At 40.5% G+C, this 17,182-nt stretch overlaps 1 protein-coding gene across 1 annotated transcript in view; it reads left to right on the top strand.

The window, feature by feature from the left end:
* Positions 1–13,879, top strand: part of KCMF1 (potassium channel modulatory factor 1) — a 78,384-nt gene extending 64,505 nt beyond the window's left edge. The window contains exons 4-7 of the mRNA XM_040224333.1: positions 1,743–1,844; positions 5,196–5,370; positions 7,351–7,633; positions 11,750–13,879. Of these exons, the coding sequence (XP_040080267.1) occupies positions 1,743–1,844; positions 5,196–5,370; positions 7,351–7,633; positions 11,750–12,011 (822 nt within the window). The 3' untranslated portion in view covers positions 12,012–13,879. The remainder of the gene's footprint in view (positions 1–1,742; positions 1,845–5,195; positions 5,371–7,350; positions 7,634–11,749) is intronic.
* Positions 13,880–17,182: the final 3,303 nt, after the last annotated feature.

Raw genomic sequence — 17,182 nt, 5'->3', positions numbered from 1 at the left:
TACACATGCAACTGGAGATTGTTTTTGCTTGTCTAAACCATGTCGATCTTTTTGCTTTTAACAAATCTGGTCACAGTTCCCACAAAGAAAGAAATCACACTGTCCTGCATTTCTCAAAGAGTTTACAATCTATAGACAAGGCAGAAACATGTGAAAAGTAAAATAAGTATATCAGACTCTACCCCACAGTGTCACACAGCACAGGAAGCTACACAGTAAAAGCCAGCTTTCTGGTAAGGAGAGAGTTGATTATCTATAAACATAAACAGATCCAGTTGCTTTTCTCTCTGACACAGAAAAAATGACCATCTTTCTGGCATCTTCTGGGAAAAGCATAAGCATGTCTATCTGCTTCTTTCTCTCCTTTGCCTCAGAGGTACATCCCATCGTGACCTCTCTCCTTCTTTTGCACACTGTCGTGCTTCAGTGTTTTTTTTCCTGAGCATCTTTAGTCTTCTTGATGTTGTTTCTCAGAGTCCTGAGGCAGATCGTCAGGACAGCTGACTGTTTGCATATTAGGAGGAACTGGATCACAGCAGTCTCCGGGACTTCGGTTTCTAGCCATTAGAGACAGGGATTTGTGTGCGCTCAGGCTCTAGGAATCAGACTAGTTTGTCTTCCCCCCATATCCTAGTACTGTCTTTTCAGGTCTCACCTCTCTCCTGCCACCTCCTCTCCAGTGTCTCTCCTTTGCCACTCTACAGTGAGCCTGCAGTAAGGTTAATCAGGTGCCTGGTTTTACTCCCAGTGAAAGAACTTGGGCATATGACACATACAGTGGCAAAGTTGAGTCTCGTATCCTGCCCTCATCTCCCTTGTCCCTGGAGAGACACAGGCCAAAACCTTCCACCGTCCAGGTCCTGGGGCTCCCTTTGGTTGTGCTCCTTAGCTCAGACTTTCCTTCTTGGCTCTGTTCTTTGAGGTTGAAGTTCATACTTCAGGGCTTGGCTGCCACTTTTAGGCTATCGTCTGTCCAGTTGGATTTCTGAAAAAGTAAGGGCTTCAACCCTGAAAATTCCATGTTCTTTCTGTCCTTCCCTTCTCCTGCCTCCTATTTCACCACCTCTGTTGAAACTACTGTTTCAGAAACCACACTCCCAACCTCTCAAGACTCCTCTGCTCTGATCACAAGCTTTTGTCCTGCCTCCCATCCCTCTGGGAGATAAAGTTCTAAAAATTATCTCTACCCCCTTTCCCCTCTTAGAAGTCCCATTCATTAATTAATAGAGCATATTTGCCTATTATCAATTGTCATTGTCTGTCTTACTGTACCACATTCAGGGTGGTTAAGTTTGTGCAGTTGCATTTTTAATAAGAGCTGTGCTGTCTTGTTTGGTGATTGGCCCTCGAGTCTAGGTTACTTTAGGGAAGATTATGTCTCAGCGTTTACCAGTCAGTCGGGACTTAGACATGAACGTGCACTAAATGGCACACTGAAAAACTTTTTTATGAAAAATAGTTTGCTAGACCATGCAGACGAATTTGCCAGAGCTCCGATTTGACCGGTGTGTTTAGAATTGTTTGTCTGACCCCGACAAATGGTCTACTTCAGTGGAAAGTCACCACATTCAGCCCTGTGGCTCTTGTTCAGCCTTGAACGCTGTACACTAGTTCCGGATCTGCTGTATTTTTGCCTGGTTAAAACCTGGTCAAGGTAAAAATTACAATGAAATATTCATCCAGAAAGACACCTGATCAATGTTCATCGATAAGTAAATCTGCTTTCTCTGCTTTCATTTCAGATTTGTCCAATATGTGCAGCGTTACCTGGAGGCGATCCTAATCATGTCACGGATGACTTTGCAGCTCATCTTACACTTGAACACAGAGCCCCTAGAGATTTAATATCCTTTTGAGATGCAACAAGGGAAAAAGTTGTTTGCAACATTTGTCATTGTGATGACTTTTAAGGGCAGTATTCATAAGGAAAAAACTAACCTCTGAATTATCTTAGTTGATTTGACATTTTCCTAAAAGTGATACAGCGTTGAGGTGCAATTTCTTATTTCTCTTTTTCCGTGCTGCGACCATTAAATGAAAAGTGCTCAGTAAGTGAAATTCACTTGCTTATTATCTTAAGTTCTTTGCCATCAGGTTTATTATCTTTTTAAGACAATTTGACCAGGTTACAAGTCTTCAGGAGGGTGTTTTCATACAGAAGTGGAAAATGCTAATCCAAATTAAAATCTAGTTAGTGCATTAACTGTATGGATGATGTACTTGCTCGCTATCGTGTTCTCTGTTGCCATAGTCTCTTATAGGCTGGGTGGTGGGCAGGTGTGCCCCATGGGGCTTCCTGCCTATCTGAGTAGGACAGCATAAGGTCAGATCCAGTTCTAAATTTCTTTCCCACTTTGATTTCTGCTTCTCCTCCCAAGCCAGTCTCATGATGGTTCTTGACAGTATTCTCTATACTCTGCAAGAGATTACTGGCCCACCAGAGTACATTGATTTGTAGACTTGGTGCTTCTGGTTTCAAGTTACGAATTTTCTTTCTAAAACTATCACGTATTAACTTAGGGCTGTGTGCTCTTGGGAAGGTTTTAGTGTTCATTGCAGTCTGAAGCAATCAAAAGCTAATCACAAGCTTTCTCCCTGCCAGACTCCATTCTGATACCTTTGCTTGCCTCCTGGCAATCATAAGACAACCTTAGACTTGGTGTTCCTGTCCTTCAGCTCTCAGCCCTTAATCACAGAATGTAATTTTCTTATCAGAAATTTGACCCTTTAGAGTTTGGGGGAAGATAAGTGGAAACTAATGGAAAGCTTCCCTGGTGGCTCAGATGGTAAAGAATCTGCCTGCAATGCAGAAGACCAGGGTTCAATTCCTGGATCAGGAAGATCCCTTGAAGAAGGGAAATGGCAGCCCACTCCAGTATTCTTGCTGGAGAATCTCACAGAGGAGCCTGGCAGGCTGCAGTCCCTGAGGTGGTAGTAGTTGGACATGACTGAGCAACTAACACTTTCACTTTCAAGTGGAAACTAATGAGAAGATAAAGCTATGGAACCTTCCTGAGAAATGAGAAGATCAGCCTGGTCTGAGCCAGTCTGGGGCAAGTACTGAATGAACAGAAGAGCCCATTCTTCCTCCCTCCTAAGTGCAGGGGATGCTAAAAGAAAGTGGTGCTTACTTATTTTTTGTTTCTCCCAAGAACATGAAAATCCAAATGGGCCAAGAATACTTTTAGCCTGTTAGTTACTTCCCATTTTGTATAAAAGAATTCTGTAACAATACCCAGAAGAGTTATACTCGATCCATTTTTCACTCCATCTTCATGGAGTAGCTAGGCAAAAAAGTTTTAAAAACCATGCCATTATCCTGCACTTCTCCAGCAGGTCCAGGGACCTCTGTGAAATCAGCATCCAGTCAGTAGGATGTCCCATGTCATCCACATCCAGTTTTTGTAGATGTGTATGAGTCTTTCATTACCAAGAAAAAATAAATTACGTAAAATATCAGAGTAAGAGAAGTCATGTGCTGCATTTTAGATTACTAGCAACTATTATCTTTCAGTTCTAGAAAGTAAAGTGTTGGCATAGCAGTTTTCCTGGAAATATAACTAATTTGTCAAGCTCTTCAAGTGTCACTATGTGATAATTTTGTTTGACATGAGAGAGCAACTTGTTTCTAAGCCTCTTTGTAACTAGGCTCTTTTTTTTTTTTTTTTTTTTTTTGCTACTTTGATAAAATTCTTCTTAAAATTTTTTTTTTTTTTTTTTTTTTTTTTTTTTGTGCTACTTTGATAGAACTCTTCCTAAAGTGTACTTTTTATTTTTTTTAATTTTTTATTTATTTGGCAGGGCTTCCCTGATAGCTCAGTTGGAAAAGAATTCGCCTGCAATACAGGAGACCCCGGTTGTGTTGGGTTCAGTGGTTGCAGTGTGGGCTTAGTTGTTCTGAGGCATGAGGAATCTTAGTTCCCCAACCAGATATCGAACCTGTGTCCCCTCCACTCCGAAGCAGATTCTTAATCACTGGACCACCAGGGAAATCCCTAAAGTGTACTTTTTATACTTTTACGAATAAACTGTGATGGTCATAGCATCAGTTTCTGTAGAGCCCAAGCCTGTGTCCTGAATCCCGTGGAAGAATGTGCACTGTGGCTGCCCATCCTGTTCCCGCATGACTCCTGAACTGGGAATCCAGCGCGAAAGTTAGCCTGCATTATGTAGCTGTTCTCTTGGCTGCTTTTTGGTTTGTGTTTTGTTTGGGGAATTTTTTTTTTAATTGGTGTATAGTTGATTTACAATGTTGTGTTAGTTTCTGCTGAATAACAAAGTAAATCAGTTATACATATATCACCTCTTTTTTAGAATTCTCTTCCTATATATTGGCAGCTTCAAAAGAAAATCTCTTCCTCTATAACATGTGGCTCCCCCAGCCCCCTCTCCCCTCCCTCCTCCTTGTACACTCACACTTGCCTGTGTAGAGACACAGTGTTGTCTTCACAGGTTTTGGCTGCTGTTTGCTCCTCAGGACTTTCTTCAGTTTAACTCACACACGTGTGTAAGATGGTTTGACTTCTTGATAAATGTGCTGTTAACTCTGTGTGTCCACTTAACACAAGAAATTCAAATCTGGTTTTCTGCTTTACAGCAATATTAGAGAAAAAAAAAAAACACATTGACAGATTAAAACTGCTAGCCGAAAGGAATCTTTGACTCCTGAATTTAAATTATTTGTACTATTCCTTTCTCTTTACAGATGGTCACTGAGATTTGATTAGCCTGTATATTAGCACAACTCTCACCAGATATAAAAACTGATGGTTATTATTTGTGGCTACTGTGATATGAACATATATGGCTAAGGGAATATTTCCCTCTGGGTATCTGACCAGGTGGCACCTTTCACCTTGTCAGGTGATATTAACTCTGTCCCTTGTAGCTGGAACCTAGGAAGAAACTTCTTCCCATCTGGAGAAACATTTTTTTCTCCTTGAAAACATACACACATATACAATATAGACACACAGTATACACATACATTGCTTTATATTCCATTGTCCATTTTTAGAGTTAATAGCCTTCATAGACATAGTTGTGCCATTTGTATTCTAAATGTGCTGTTTTAAAATGCTTACAATTTGGGAAATCTGCGTGCCTATCTTCCAAGGGCTCAAGTGACTTCTTTTATATATGTATTTTATTCTTACTATGAAATACCCGGGTCCTTTTCTTAACCTTGGAGTTATGATGAGTCGAGCGGTGTCCGACATGTACGTAGAATGTTTCACCCTGGCCGGGGGTTAGGAGGTCCTCGTGCACGCAGATCAAACATGCACTTTACTAGCAGTTCTACTGGTGGACTTTCTTCTTCTCAGAGTTCATATTCTCCAAGCAATAGGGAAGCCATGGATCCTATAGCTGGTAAGTTAGTTTCACATCCTTAAGGGAAATGGCCGGGGATGGGGTGCTTCCTTTCAATTGGGGGAGTAGGATTTATGTTTCAGTCTCATCACCCTTCTGTGTTCCTTGACAAAATTCCCTGAAATTCGATAAGTGTAAAATATGTTTAAAGTAGACCATGTAGGGAATTCCCTGGAGGTCCAGTGGTTAGGATTCGGTACTCTCACTTCTGAGGGCCCAGGTTCGATCCCTGGTCAGGAAACTAAGACTCTGCAAGCCACATAGCAAAAAAATAAAAATATTTTTAAAGTCGAGTAGAACACGTAAAGTAGTTCATATTATTCTGGCATTTCTTTAAGTACTTAGAGGTTTAAAATGATAAGGAACGTCTGTGTTCTATTTGTGACCTCCAATGAAACCCAAGAAAATCATAGAAGATTTCAGAGTTGAAAGACCTCCAGAATTCTGTGGTTCAACCTCCTTCATAAGCACACAGATAAGAAAACTAATTGACAAGACTAAAGATATAAGCTCTTCTCATGGAATGAAGTCAAGTAGGAATGTTTTGTACGTGTCTTAATTTGAGAATTATATTGTTATGAAACATTCATGTTCTAATAGCTTGGGAAAGTCTTACTTTAAAAAATCATTTGAACAGGTAATTTGTACCTGGATCTAATGCATGGCCAACGTGGACAACCGGCAGCAGAGCACAAAATTTGACAGTCAAAATGTCAGAAGTTGTTGTAGCCTAAGACCCTGAAAGACATGGCCAGGCATTAAGAGTCCAGGAGCCTGGGCAAGACCAAAATGTATGCACACAGTGGGATTTGTACCTGAAACGTGCCAAATGTAAATCTGTCACCAAAAGTAGGAACAGTGTTACTCATAGAATCTTCTCTAAATTATGAGATATTCAGTGTAAAATCTAATTCTAAATGTGCTTTGGGCATTTGGATGTACAGGAAGCCCCAGAAAAACTTGAGTTTGGGGGATTTTAAAAAACACTGCTTCATCCAAAAGGAATATATTTACCTGCTGTCTTTGGTAGTAGGCTCTAAACATTAAGTGATTTCTGGGGGCAAAATTCAAATATGAGACATTTTCTCTATTCAGTTTTTTTGTCGGTGAAAATTATGTTAGTGCTGGACTATATGAAAAAACGGTGTTAAGAACCTCAGGGATTAAACAACTGTGAGCAGTAAGGCAGAAACCTGCCCTGGAAATTAGTTTTAATGATGAAAAGCTTTGCCAGCCTGAGAATATCGAAAAGGCCGCCATCAACTCCACAGCCATTGGGAGAAGACAAGTGCTGCACCTCCCTTAGCTGAGAGGCTCCCAGTGAGCACAGCCTTGTGCAAACAGGAGTCTGAATAAAACAGGCTATGGGTTGAGAGCCAGTCAGCCTCAGCGGTCGTCACTGCAGGAGTGCCCTGCGACTCAGAGAGCAGTCCCAGAAGGTTCGAGAGAAAGGAGGCAGAGCGACCACCGTGAGAAACGATGCCAATCTCTCTCTATGATTTAATTCTGAGAGTCATTCAATCATCACATCAGTGTTGGAGTGCCTGCTATGTGTCAGGCACTGTTCTAAGAACCAGGAAAGAAAGCCATGAGCAGTAGACTTACTCCCTGCTTTCATGGAGGTCATATTGAGAAGGTTTATATTATGCTTGGACCAGTGGATGAAACGCCTTAAATACTAAATATCGAGAGAAAGGATAACTAAATCAACCCATTATGCAAACAACTGAAAAACCAATTTGCTGTTTCACTTAGAATTATATGTGAGCTAATAGTCATACATATGTTTACATTTCCCTCACACAACTCCCACCTCCAGAAGGCATCCTAAAACGTAGTAAGCTCCAAGCTGAGACTATATGTTGCCCCAGGTTACCTTCCCGTTGATGATCGCTTGGAATGTTCGTCTGGTAAAAGGACGATGGTAGCATTTTGTTTTCCTCCTGCAGTGGACATTAATGTCTTCATTTCCTCTGACAGAGCTTTTATCTCAGTTATCGGGAGTGAGACGTTCTGCAGGAGGACAGCTGAACTCCTCTGGCCCTTCCGCTTCTCAGTTACAACAATTGCAGATGCAGCTGCAGCTCGAACGGCAGCATGCCCAGGCGGCACGGCAACAACTGGAGACCGCACGCAACGCAACCCGGCGCACTAACACAAGCAGTGTCACCACTACAATCACGCAATCCACGGCAACAACCAACACAGCTAACACAGAAAGCAGTCAGCAAACGATCCAGAACTCCCAGTTTCTTTTAACAAGGTAGTTCATTCATTAATGTGACTTGGAGAAATATTTTGTTAACACTGCAGTCTGAGATGACCTTTGCTCTTTTGTCCTTATGTGTGTTCTTAAAGCCTCGACCTTTGCTCAAACCTTTAAAACTCACAGAAATCTAATCAAAATCTGTATTCAGTATTGCCTCAAAAATAAGAAAAATAATTGTTTGCTTTAAATAAACTGGGCTTCCCAGGTAGCACTAATGGTGATAGCCCAGCTAAAGAATCCATCTGCAATGCAGGAGACCCTGGTTTGATTCCTGGGTTGGGAAGATCCCCTGGAAAAGGAAATGACAACGCACTCCAGTATTCTTGCCTGAGGAATTCCATGGACGGAGGAGCCTGGCAGGCTTTATAGTCCATGTGGTCGCAAAGAGTCAGACACAACTGAGCAACTTTCACTTAGATCAACTATGAATGCTGATAACCTTGTTCTAACAGTATCTCATCATCTGATAGGAATTTCCTTTCCCACATTGCCCATAAAACGTAAACACAGTATCATTACGTATATGGGACGTATTAGGTATAGTTACTGTCATAATTAACATTGCTTTCTTTTTATAGCCAGTATCAGTCTGCTCTGCAATATCCCAAAGTACAAGGAGGATTTTATAGTGTGGTGGTTTTCTTCTGAGAATTTCTGAAGAAGTGAAATTTAAATGTTTGTGGTTAACATATACAAAAGTAACTTTTAAAAAATGGTTTAGCACAGTGTAAAAAATACTTAGAACACACAGTAAATGGCTCTGCTGGATGGAATAGAGTTCATATTTGTTCTTGAAAGCTACCATTAGCAACTGAATATGTTCCTCTGCTGAGACATCATGGGCATTTTATGTGACTTTTAAAAATAAAAGAATTTTAGAAAGAGCAGTGATGAGTACACACAGGGTCAGCAGATAATGAGCCTGGTTCTAATTTGGACTTTTAATGGAACAGATAGGAATATACTGTAAAAGGAAGAAAATTAGTGGAATATAGCAGTTATCTCCAAAAAGTAATGTGACAGATATTAGAAGAAAGCATTATTTCCATGTGTATTTCTTTTATCTCATGCTTTTAAACATCTCTTGTTAGTACAGTGGCACATGTGTATAGTTGTAAATAACATACTGTGGATGCAGAATAAAAAATACTTGCCAATTCCTGCAAATAGGACCCCTGTCAAGAGCCCCAGCTTTTACCAGTTTGGACCTTAGGCAAGTCACTTTACTTCTCCAGACTATAATTAAGTTCTTTCTTAATGTCCCTTGAGTTTTGCCTCATTTGAGTGAGAATTGTTTGGAGGATTAAATGGGAGCACTGGTATGTGTATGCTCTAGTTCAATGTCTGGCATATAACAAAGGCCCAATTAACAGTACTTATTATCATTTGTTATGGATCTAAGGAGGAAATTTCAAGTGAGAAGTTTACCTTTGGATTATTTCTGCAAAGTGAGTAACTATGCCTGGTTATTAGCAGAAAACGTTGCTTCAGCATAGAGCAGCCACCGAGCCACAGGTGGATCCATCTTTCTGCCACATAACTTACCAGTAGAGACGGACAGACTGCAGGCTTCCAGCTTGCCGGGCTGGGTTCCAGCCTCAGAAAGGAACCCTACCAATGTGTTATCTGATGCAGGTTCGCTGGCCTGTGGGTGGAATGAATGTCCTGTCCCACTGCCCTTCAGAAGAGACATCTTCCACCTCTGTTCCACTCTGGTTTTATTTTGTTTTTGGAGCTCCAGCCTCAGTGAGCTTGATCTGGGACTTTTATCTGTGCAGTTATTCTGCACCACCCCCACGCCAGCAACCAGGAACAATAGGGTGGCCTCTGAGTGCTCTCCTTAGATCCTGGTGGTAGCTTCTGAAACGCCCCCTTCTGTCATCTGATCCTGTGCATTGCATAGTACCTAGCAATTGATAGACCACTCTCTACATCTTTCATTGTGTCATTAAATTCTGACTCATAAGGTTTATCTAAAGCAGCATTTCCTCCAAAATATTCCCTGGGACTTTGTATAGTCTAAGAAATATAAATAGTTATTTATGTTCAAGTTTTTTTCCTGGGAAATAAGCTTGGGCAAAACTAAGTAACAAAAATAGTTTACTGTTGAGCATCTTCCAACTGTGAATACATAAATGTGCACACTGAGAATCTTCAAGCCCAGGAGAATGGCTGTGACATTTCCAAGTGGAAATCCTTGTCACTGGCCCACAGCTGTAATGTGATTCATGTGGGGCTCAAGCCTTGTCTTGGGCTGTTTGACTGGGGGCAATTCCTGTTCCCACTGTCTTGGAACTGATGGTGCAACAGTTTCTTTGGGATCCAATAATGGTGGACCTTTCAGAAACCAACTGTAAGTGCCTGTGTCAGATCCCAGTCTCTTGGCAATGGAGCCAGCTAGTTTTGCTCACCCCAAGCTGAAGCTTCTTACAAGCTTTGCAGTTACTTCCAGATCCCAGATGAAGATTGGCCCACTAGGAAATCTAGCCTTGGTGCTGTTTTTATTTCCCCCGCCCCTTCAGGAGTGAAATATATTCTCAGTTATTTCTTAAAAATCAAAACTGTAATATAAGAATTACGTGATTTCCAGAGGTTTGGGGGGCCTCAGCCTGCATGTGTCTGGTTTGCCTGTTTGCTATGTAAATAGTTGTCTCTGCATCTTTTCTCTTTATAATGGGTTTCACTTCAGTTTATTTTTCTTTTTAAGGCTTTTTCCAAAACTGAGAATGTGGAATGTACCTCATTTCTTAGCAGTTTCAAAGCTTTGATTTTGAATATGTAGCCTATTGCTTATTCTCCTCTTTCAGTATATACTCTCTTGTATCCTGAATTTGATTTTAATTATAAATGTCATCAGTCATTTCCTTTGGTGTGTGGATCTAATGTCGTTACTTTCCAGAGTCTTCTATGTTCTTGCAGTTCTGAAATTTAGATCTTTTGTTTTCTGAACCATTAATCTAATGGTTGAGTGGTTTCAATTTGACAGCTGTGAGATTTTTGAGCGTCACTTAACCTCTTCAGTTTCTTCTTCCCATAAATTGATAATAATGAAACCTAATTTGTAGGATTAAAAGAGAGTATCCATACAAAAAGCACTTAAAGCCCATAGTGAGTGTCTGTCACATCTCCTCCATTGCTACTGTGAGATGCCCCCGTGCCTTCCAGCCTAGGGGACTGTGGAGACCAGGTGCTGGGTGCAGGTGAGCGTGGGCCCTCGGGGTCACGCGCGCCTGCTGGACCTCCCTTCACTGTTACCATCTTCCTGTTTGATACTTTTCCTACCCCAGTGCTTCAATCAGGGGTTTCCCTTTCTTTCTTGGACACTAAAAAATGTAGATAAATAAAATTAGCGATGAAACTAACCAGGATATTGCGTAAGTCATTTAGCAGGTTGGTAATCCGAACATGCTAATATCTGTCCTGTCTCCATGTTGCTGAACCAGGTTTCCCAGCGTGACACAGGTCTCAGAAGCATGTGTGTCAGTTGAGCGTAGTGGGCCATTTTAAGTCTCAGGTCAGCCTTGTTACAGGCTCCTTGGTAGGAGAGCATAGGTGCACACATGCATGCTCATGCGTGTGTCTGTTTGTACATGTGTGTTTGCCCTCTCATGCTCCTGGCCATATCTTTATTTTGGAAGGATTAGGTAGAAATAATAGAGAAAGGCCAAGAGAACTAGGATTTATTTTCAGTTGACTAGTCGCTGTAGATTTTGTTTTTAGGACCAGTGTTGCTACTTTTCCTCTTTTTACTACCAACTGGTGAAATTCTGGTTAAGGAAATTACTACTTCCCCAAGCATCTAATCTGTTAGAAATTCTGTTTTCCTAGATTTTTCACCTCAGTTTTCTCTATAGGGAGTATGAGAAATCCCAATGTGTTTTTTCTCATTGAATCTAATTAAAGCATAGATTTGCACCTCAGGGTAACAGTATTGTTATCAGTGTGGGTAATTCACAGCCACATAATTAAGGAGGTAAATTAGAGCAAGGTGTTCCAATAATATGTCTTAGACTCTTCAGAGCTCGCATAACGTAGGACATTGTAGAAACTGACCGTGCCATTGTTCCTTGACTTTTTACCAATGAGATCTTTTCTTTTTAATTTACGCAGGTTGAATGATCCTAAAATGTCTGAAACAGAGCGCCAGTCCATGGAAAGTGAGCGTGCAGACCGCAGCCTCTTTGTCCAAGAGCTCCTTCTGTCCACTTTAGTGCGCGAAGAGAGCTCGTCCTCAGACGAGGATGAACGGGGGGAAATGGCAGATTTTGGTGCTATGGGCTGTGTAGATATTATGCCTTTAGATGTTGCTTTAGAAAACCTAAATTTAAAAGAGAGTAATAAAGGAAATGAGCCTCCACCACCTCCTCTTTGATGACATCCCAATTCGCAGACAATGTCCTCTGTGCTGTATTTGCCAATGAAAGTGGACAACAACTATCTTGGGTTTGTTTGGTGATTGTAATTTCAGGTCTGTCACTCTTGTTACATTGTGTACATTCAAAAAGGAAGAGAGAAAAATATATATGATAATCATTTCCACTTAACTAATTTTTACTTCTAGCAGGTAAATGTAGGTAGCAGTGCAGGGGTGATCTCTGCTTCCTGCACCCTGACATGCAGAAGGCTCTCGTAATACTCCACATTCAAACTGAAGAGGAAAATGGAAATCTCTAATGAAGCTGCTGTGTGTATTTATGAATATTAATGAATAAAAACTGCTTGGATGGTTTACCTTAACTACTGCATGAGGTTTTTTGCAGCGTGCATGAGTTTTAGTGACCTTGTTATTTAAGAAATTTAAATACAAGGAGTAAAACTTAAAACAAACATAAAAGCCCAAAGCTTTCCCAAACATTATTCAATGGTTACGAGGCAAAAGAGTTCCTTGACAAAGTAGCTTTTGAATAATGTCTGCCTGAATCACCTTTCTTTGTGTGCCTCCTACGCACAAGCCAGCTCTGCAGTGGAACCTGGGGTCGTAGCCGGTGTCGCTCCGCCCTGTGTGACTGTCCCGTCGCCCTGTCAGTCATCTTCCGTGTGGAGCTCAGCCTGTCTTAACTCATCCGTAGAAGATACACCAGTACAGCTGCTGTGGGAATCTGCTGCAGGCGTCTGTGTGTCCTGGAAACAAGTCTTGTTCTCTTTGTTTGAAAAGTTCTTTTTGTGGTTGTCGAAAATTTTTTTCAATTGTTAAATATGTTCTATTCAGGTGTAGATGAATTTCATTTATTCACTGTTCAACAAAGTTAACCTGGATTATGTTGTCTTTGTTTTTGAAAATCTCACCTTCTCAATCATATGTTGCGTTATTTATGTATTTGCTCCATAGTTTTGCTGAGACAGATCAGTATCAGGGGAGCTTTGAGGATTTGCCTTCCCAGACTTTGTCAATATATTACAACCAAATTCTTAATGCTAAGTTTAGCACCTTTTTATTTATTGGGTTTTTTTTTTCAAGCATAAAAAGTAAAGCCTTTTAATTGAATCATGCCACCTATATGCCTATATTATTAATCCTATGTGTAAAAAAAAAAAATGTACAGCGTTTTTGGGTTTGTTTTGGGGTTTGAAGGGGCCGGGATATTTTTTTATTTTCTGTTCCAGTTTTTGTGCATAGACTTTCACAATAGCTCCAAGGCAGGGACAGTGGGTTTGGGGGTCGGGGAGGGGGCAGTTTTTGGAATGTAAATTTAGGACTTTTAAAAAAGGTGCGCACAGCTTCTGATAAATTTATAACTAGACTTAACCTAATCATGTCTTGTTCCAGTGCTCTCTCTCCTTCGAGCCCTTCCCTCTGTCTCCCCTCTCTCCTCCCATCTGTGTTTCTCTGTTCCTTCAACAAGCATACAGACTCGAGCACCCTCCGGTGTTCTCCTGAGAACTGTGAAGTCCATGCTCATTCAGATGTAACCAAAAAAGATGTCACCCCACATTTCTTTAAAAAAAAAAAAAAAAAAAAAACTGTGGCTTCTCCTCCTCTGAAACTTCAGCCTCCAACAATTTCCAGACACCCTAGCTTTGTTTTCTTTAGTCTCTGCGATGGAAAATGTTTTAAAGGAAATTCTACATAGGCTTCTGGTTACACTAGAAGTCCAGTCCAGTAGGGGTTTTTTTTGTGTTTTTTTTTTTCCCAAATCGGTTGTTAAGACGTTTCCAAAACCAGTTTTCAAGCTGTGGTCTTTTCACACACATCTTCTGCACATACGTCACACATTTCAATAAAGCATTTTCAAGACTGTTGGCCACTTGGATTTCTTTGGTGTTGGTGAACTAGCCTAACCATTATTCAGAGATTATGTATCTCTAACCTAGTTTTTTGTTTCTGTTTTTTTGTTCTTTTCATGCTTGACTTTGGAGGTCCTGATTTTGTATGAATGCATTACTTTGGATGTGAGAAATAGAAATTGTCAATTATGTGCTTTTCCTTTTCTGCACAAATTCTGCAAAAATGTAAGATCCTTCCTTTTTTTAAACATGGTTTGAGGGAACAGCTGTAAGTCCAGTCAGGGCAGTTTAATTTAACTTAGATGATCAATTTGACACTTCAGAAGACCTAAAGGTTCATAAAATTCCATCTCATACAGAATACTGTATATTATTTTTTACCAGATATTTTACAAATACCTCACCTCATCCTGTATGTAATCAATAATAATGTATTAGGGTAGAAAGACACAGATTATCAATATAAAAAATATATTTAAGCCCTTCAAATTCTTGTGTCCTTTTCTTTAGTTTCTTAATTAACATCATATTATTGGAATTACTGAATCAAAATAATTGCAAAGACTGATGTAGAGGAGAGAAAATCCATATACCATTGTTTATCTTGGCTACGGCTTCAGGTTTCTAAGAACTAGATCCTGAGTTTTGGGAGGTTTTGGCTTGGTTGAGTGTTGAGTGAGTTGTCTAACATGTAAGTTGGTAAGTGTTCTGCAGTGCTTGTCTTTACTTCCTGTATGGAAATAATTTAAATCTTTCTGCTCAGGATATTCCGTAAGAAGTTTAACATCATGACTCATAGAATACCTTTCTTCCCCTACCCCCCCCCAAAAAAAAAACTAGTGAAGAGGAAGACCTGAAGGGGATGTTGAAACTATATTTTTTTCTATTTCTGCTATACTGCCTTTTAAGAATCCAGAAGTAATTCCTGTTAAATTGTAACTGGGGGTAGGGTTTCATGGGCTTCCCACTCCTGGATCTTTAGTCATGGAGAACAACAGAATTTTGGAATTTGGCTGAAATAGAATCTACCTCATGACGTCCTCAGGTTTTCATTCATTTAGTTTTCTGAAATACTGAAGCTCTCTTGAACAAATAGAAACGCCTGTGCTTTTATAACCATGGTCATAGGATACGAGTTCTATGATTGGTTTCAGTGAAATATTTGGATTTGTATTCAGATTGTATCGGTCTTTTGTTTATTTTCTTTTTAAACCACAGAGTTGAAGCCTAGGTTATATAGTAGATTCTTATTTCATTTATAATTAGACACACAATATAAGAGAAGGCCCCTTTCCCTATGAACGACCCACAAAGAAATGTAGTTTAGGAAAGCAGATTCCATTACTAGACCAACAGAAACAATACAAAAATCCATCCGTTCCATTATCCTCCCCCCAGTTTTATCCCTCTCAATACTTAAATTTTCAATGACATAGAGATTTTATAATAAGCCTCTTTCTGGTCTGTGGGCCATAGTTAAAAGTAAGCAGTTCACAGAGTTCTCTTGATGGCCCCTCATAGCAAGTGATCCACTTCACTTGTGTATTTTACTCCATGGGTTTTGAGCCTCACAGACTTCAAAATCTCAGCTCTTTTTAAGGCTATATAAGGAAAGGTGGTCAAGAAGAAAGATAGTGGGAGAAGGTGGTTGGCGAAAGGGGGGTCTTCTGAATGAAGTCCCAGCCACTGAAAGTGTCCGATAAAACAGGTAAGTGGACTGTAACTGGAGTCTCATATGGTTAGCACAGTAGTGGGTAAAAAACTATCCAAGTGTAACAGGAGTGGGTGCTAGAAGCTGTTTAACAAGTGTATCTGTTTTGTAGCATAAAGCCCCACATCAGGGTTTAATAAATATATGAGAGAGCTGCCATGTCTCCCTTATTTGTAGACACAGTTTTGGAGGTACAAGCAAAATTGATTTCACATGCAGTAAGTAAAATGCCAGGTATGAAACTTTCCCAGAATTATATGCTAAAGTTGGTGTTAATTCTGGCACAAGGGTCAGGCTTTTCCATGCTCTTATTTATTTTCAGGGGGCAGGGAATTAGGGAACATTTGCCATGTGGCTTGCAGGATCTTAGTTCCCCAACCAGGAATTGAACCTGGGCCCTGGCAGTGAAAGCAGTGAGGCCTAACCACTGAACCACCAGGGAACTCCCTCACTGCTCTTTTTTGAAGTTCCACTAGGCACTTAAAAACCCAAAATAGCTCTCTCCCTGAGGCATGGTTAACTGAAGCCCTGGGTCCAGGCTAAGCTGGAGAGAGGTTTAAGTTGGAACATAAGATGGAACAGCAGTTTGCAGACTTGCTGGTCATTTATAACAATGTTATGAGATTCTTTGGCTTTTAAATATGGCCTTAAATTCATCACAGTATCCCAAAGTGAAGTTCAGATGACTTTGTTTCTCAGAATAGTATAAAAATCTAATTCCTTGTGCCCATTGACCTCGGCCGTACCTAAGCAATGCTTTGTTTCTGATTAGTACTCTAATTTTCAACCCATCTCTGTCAAGTAACTTTTCTATAAATAAATACATGAGCTTGGGAAGTTCCTTCTTTAAGAAACCCTACAGCAAGCCTAGATAACTTGGTTAGCAGATTCAAATATGAGAGATGATTCATCTCAAGACAGGCTGGTCCAGAACATAACATCTTGGTTGCTATCAAGTGGGTGCCTTGGCTAGCCTCCTCAAATTACAAAGAACAATGCTCTCCTCAAGGTTTCAGGTCTCATAAAGTCCTTAGACCTTTACAGCATTAGTAAAAGAGATCATTCAAAAAAACAAACCCTTGAGTATGATTTTGTATCCCTGGTTAGCTGTTCTTGATATACAGATTGTGCACAAAAGTTGAATGTGTATGTCTGACCTGAAGCCCTGTGGGCCAGGTGTCCTAGAGTTGGCTTTCCTCAGGCCTAGACTGATGAGTTCTAGTCTGAAGAATTCACTGACCCCTTACGAAACACCAGGAACCTAGTACTTTTGCTTTGCAGACAGTGGCTGTGGCCTGCTCCGTGTGCATAAACAACCGTCACCCCTGTCTTCTCATTCACACATACTTAGCTCTCAGTGGGTCCAGAGCCTTGGTCTAAGCCTAAGGATAATTTACAACTTGTAGTTTTTACAGACGTTCCCTCTGTAAGTGGATTCTTCAGGAATGATCCTACAAGAGTCTTCCTCTATTGGGAGTGTTTTCAAAAGTCACCAAGCCTGTTGCATTTGGTAGAAAAGGTGACCAGTCTGATCTGGTGAGTGAGCTACTCTTGGAAATCTTGTCAGACTGGAGTGAGTGTGTTTAGAATCCTGCTTTAGACATGAA

Source organism: Oryx dammah, unplaced genomic scaffold (assembly GCF_014754425.2).
Source record: "Oryx dammah isolate SB20612 unplaced genomic scaffold, SCBI_Odam_1.1 HiC_scaffold_25, whole genome shotgun sequence".
NCBI classification, from domain to species: domain Eukaryota; kingdom Metazoa; phylum Chordata; class Mammalia; order Artiodactyla; family Bovidae; genus Oryx; species Oryx dammah.
This window is presented reverse-complemented; position numbering and strand designations above follow the sequence as displayed.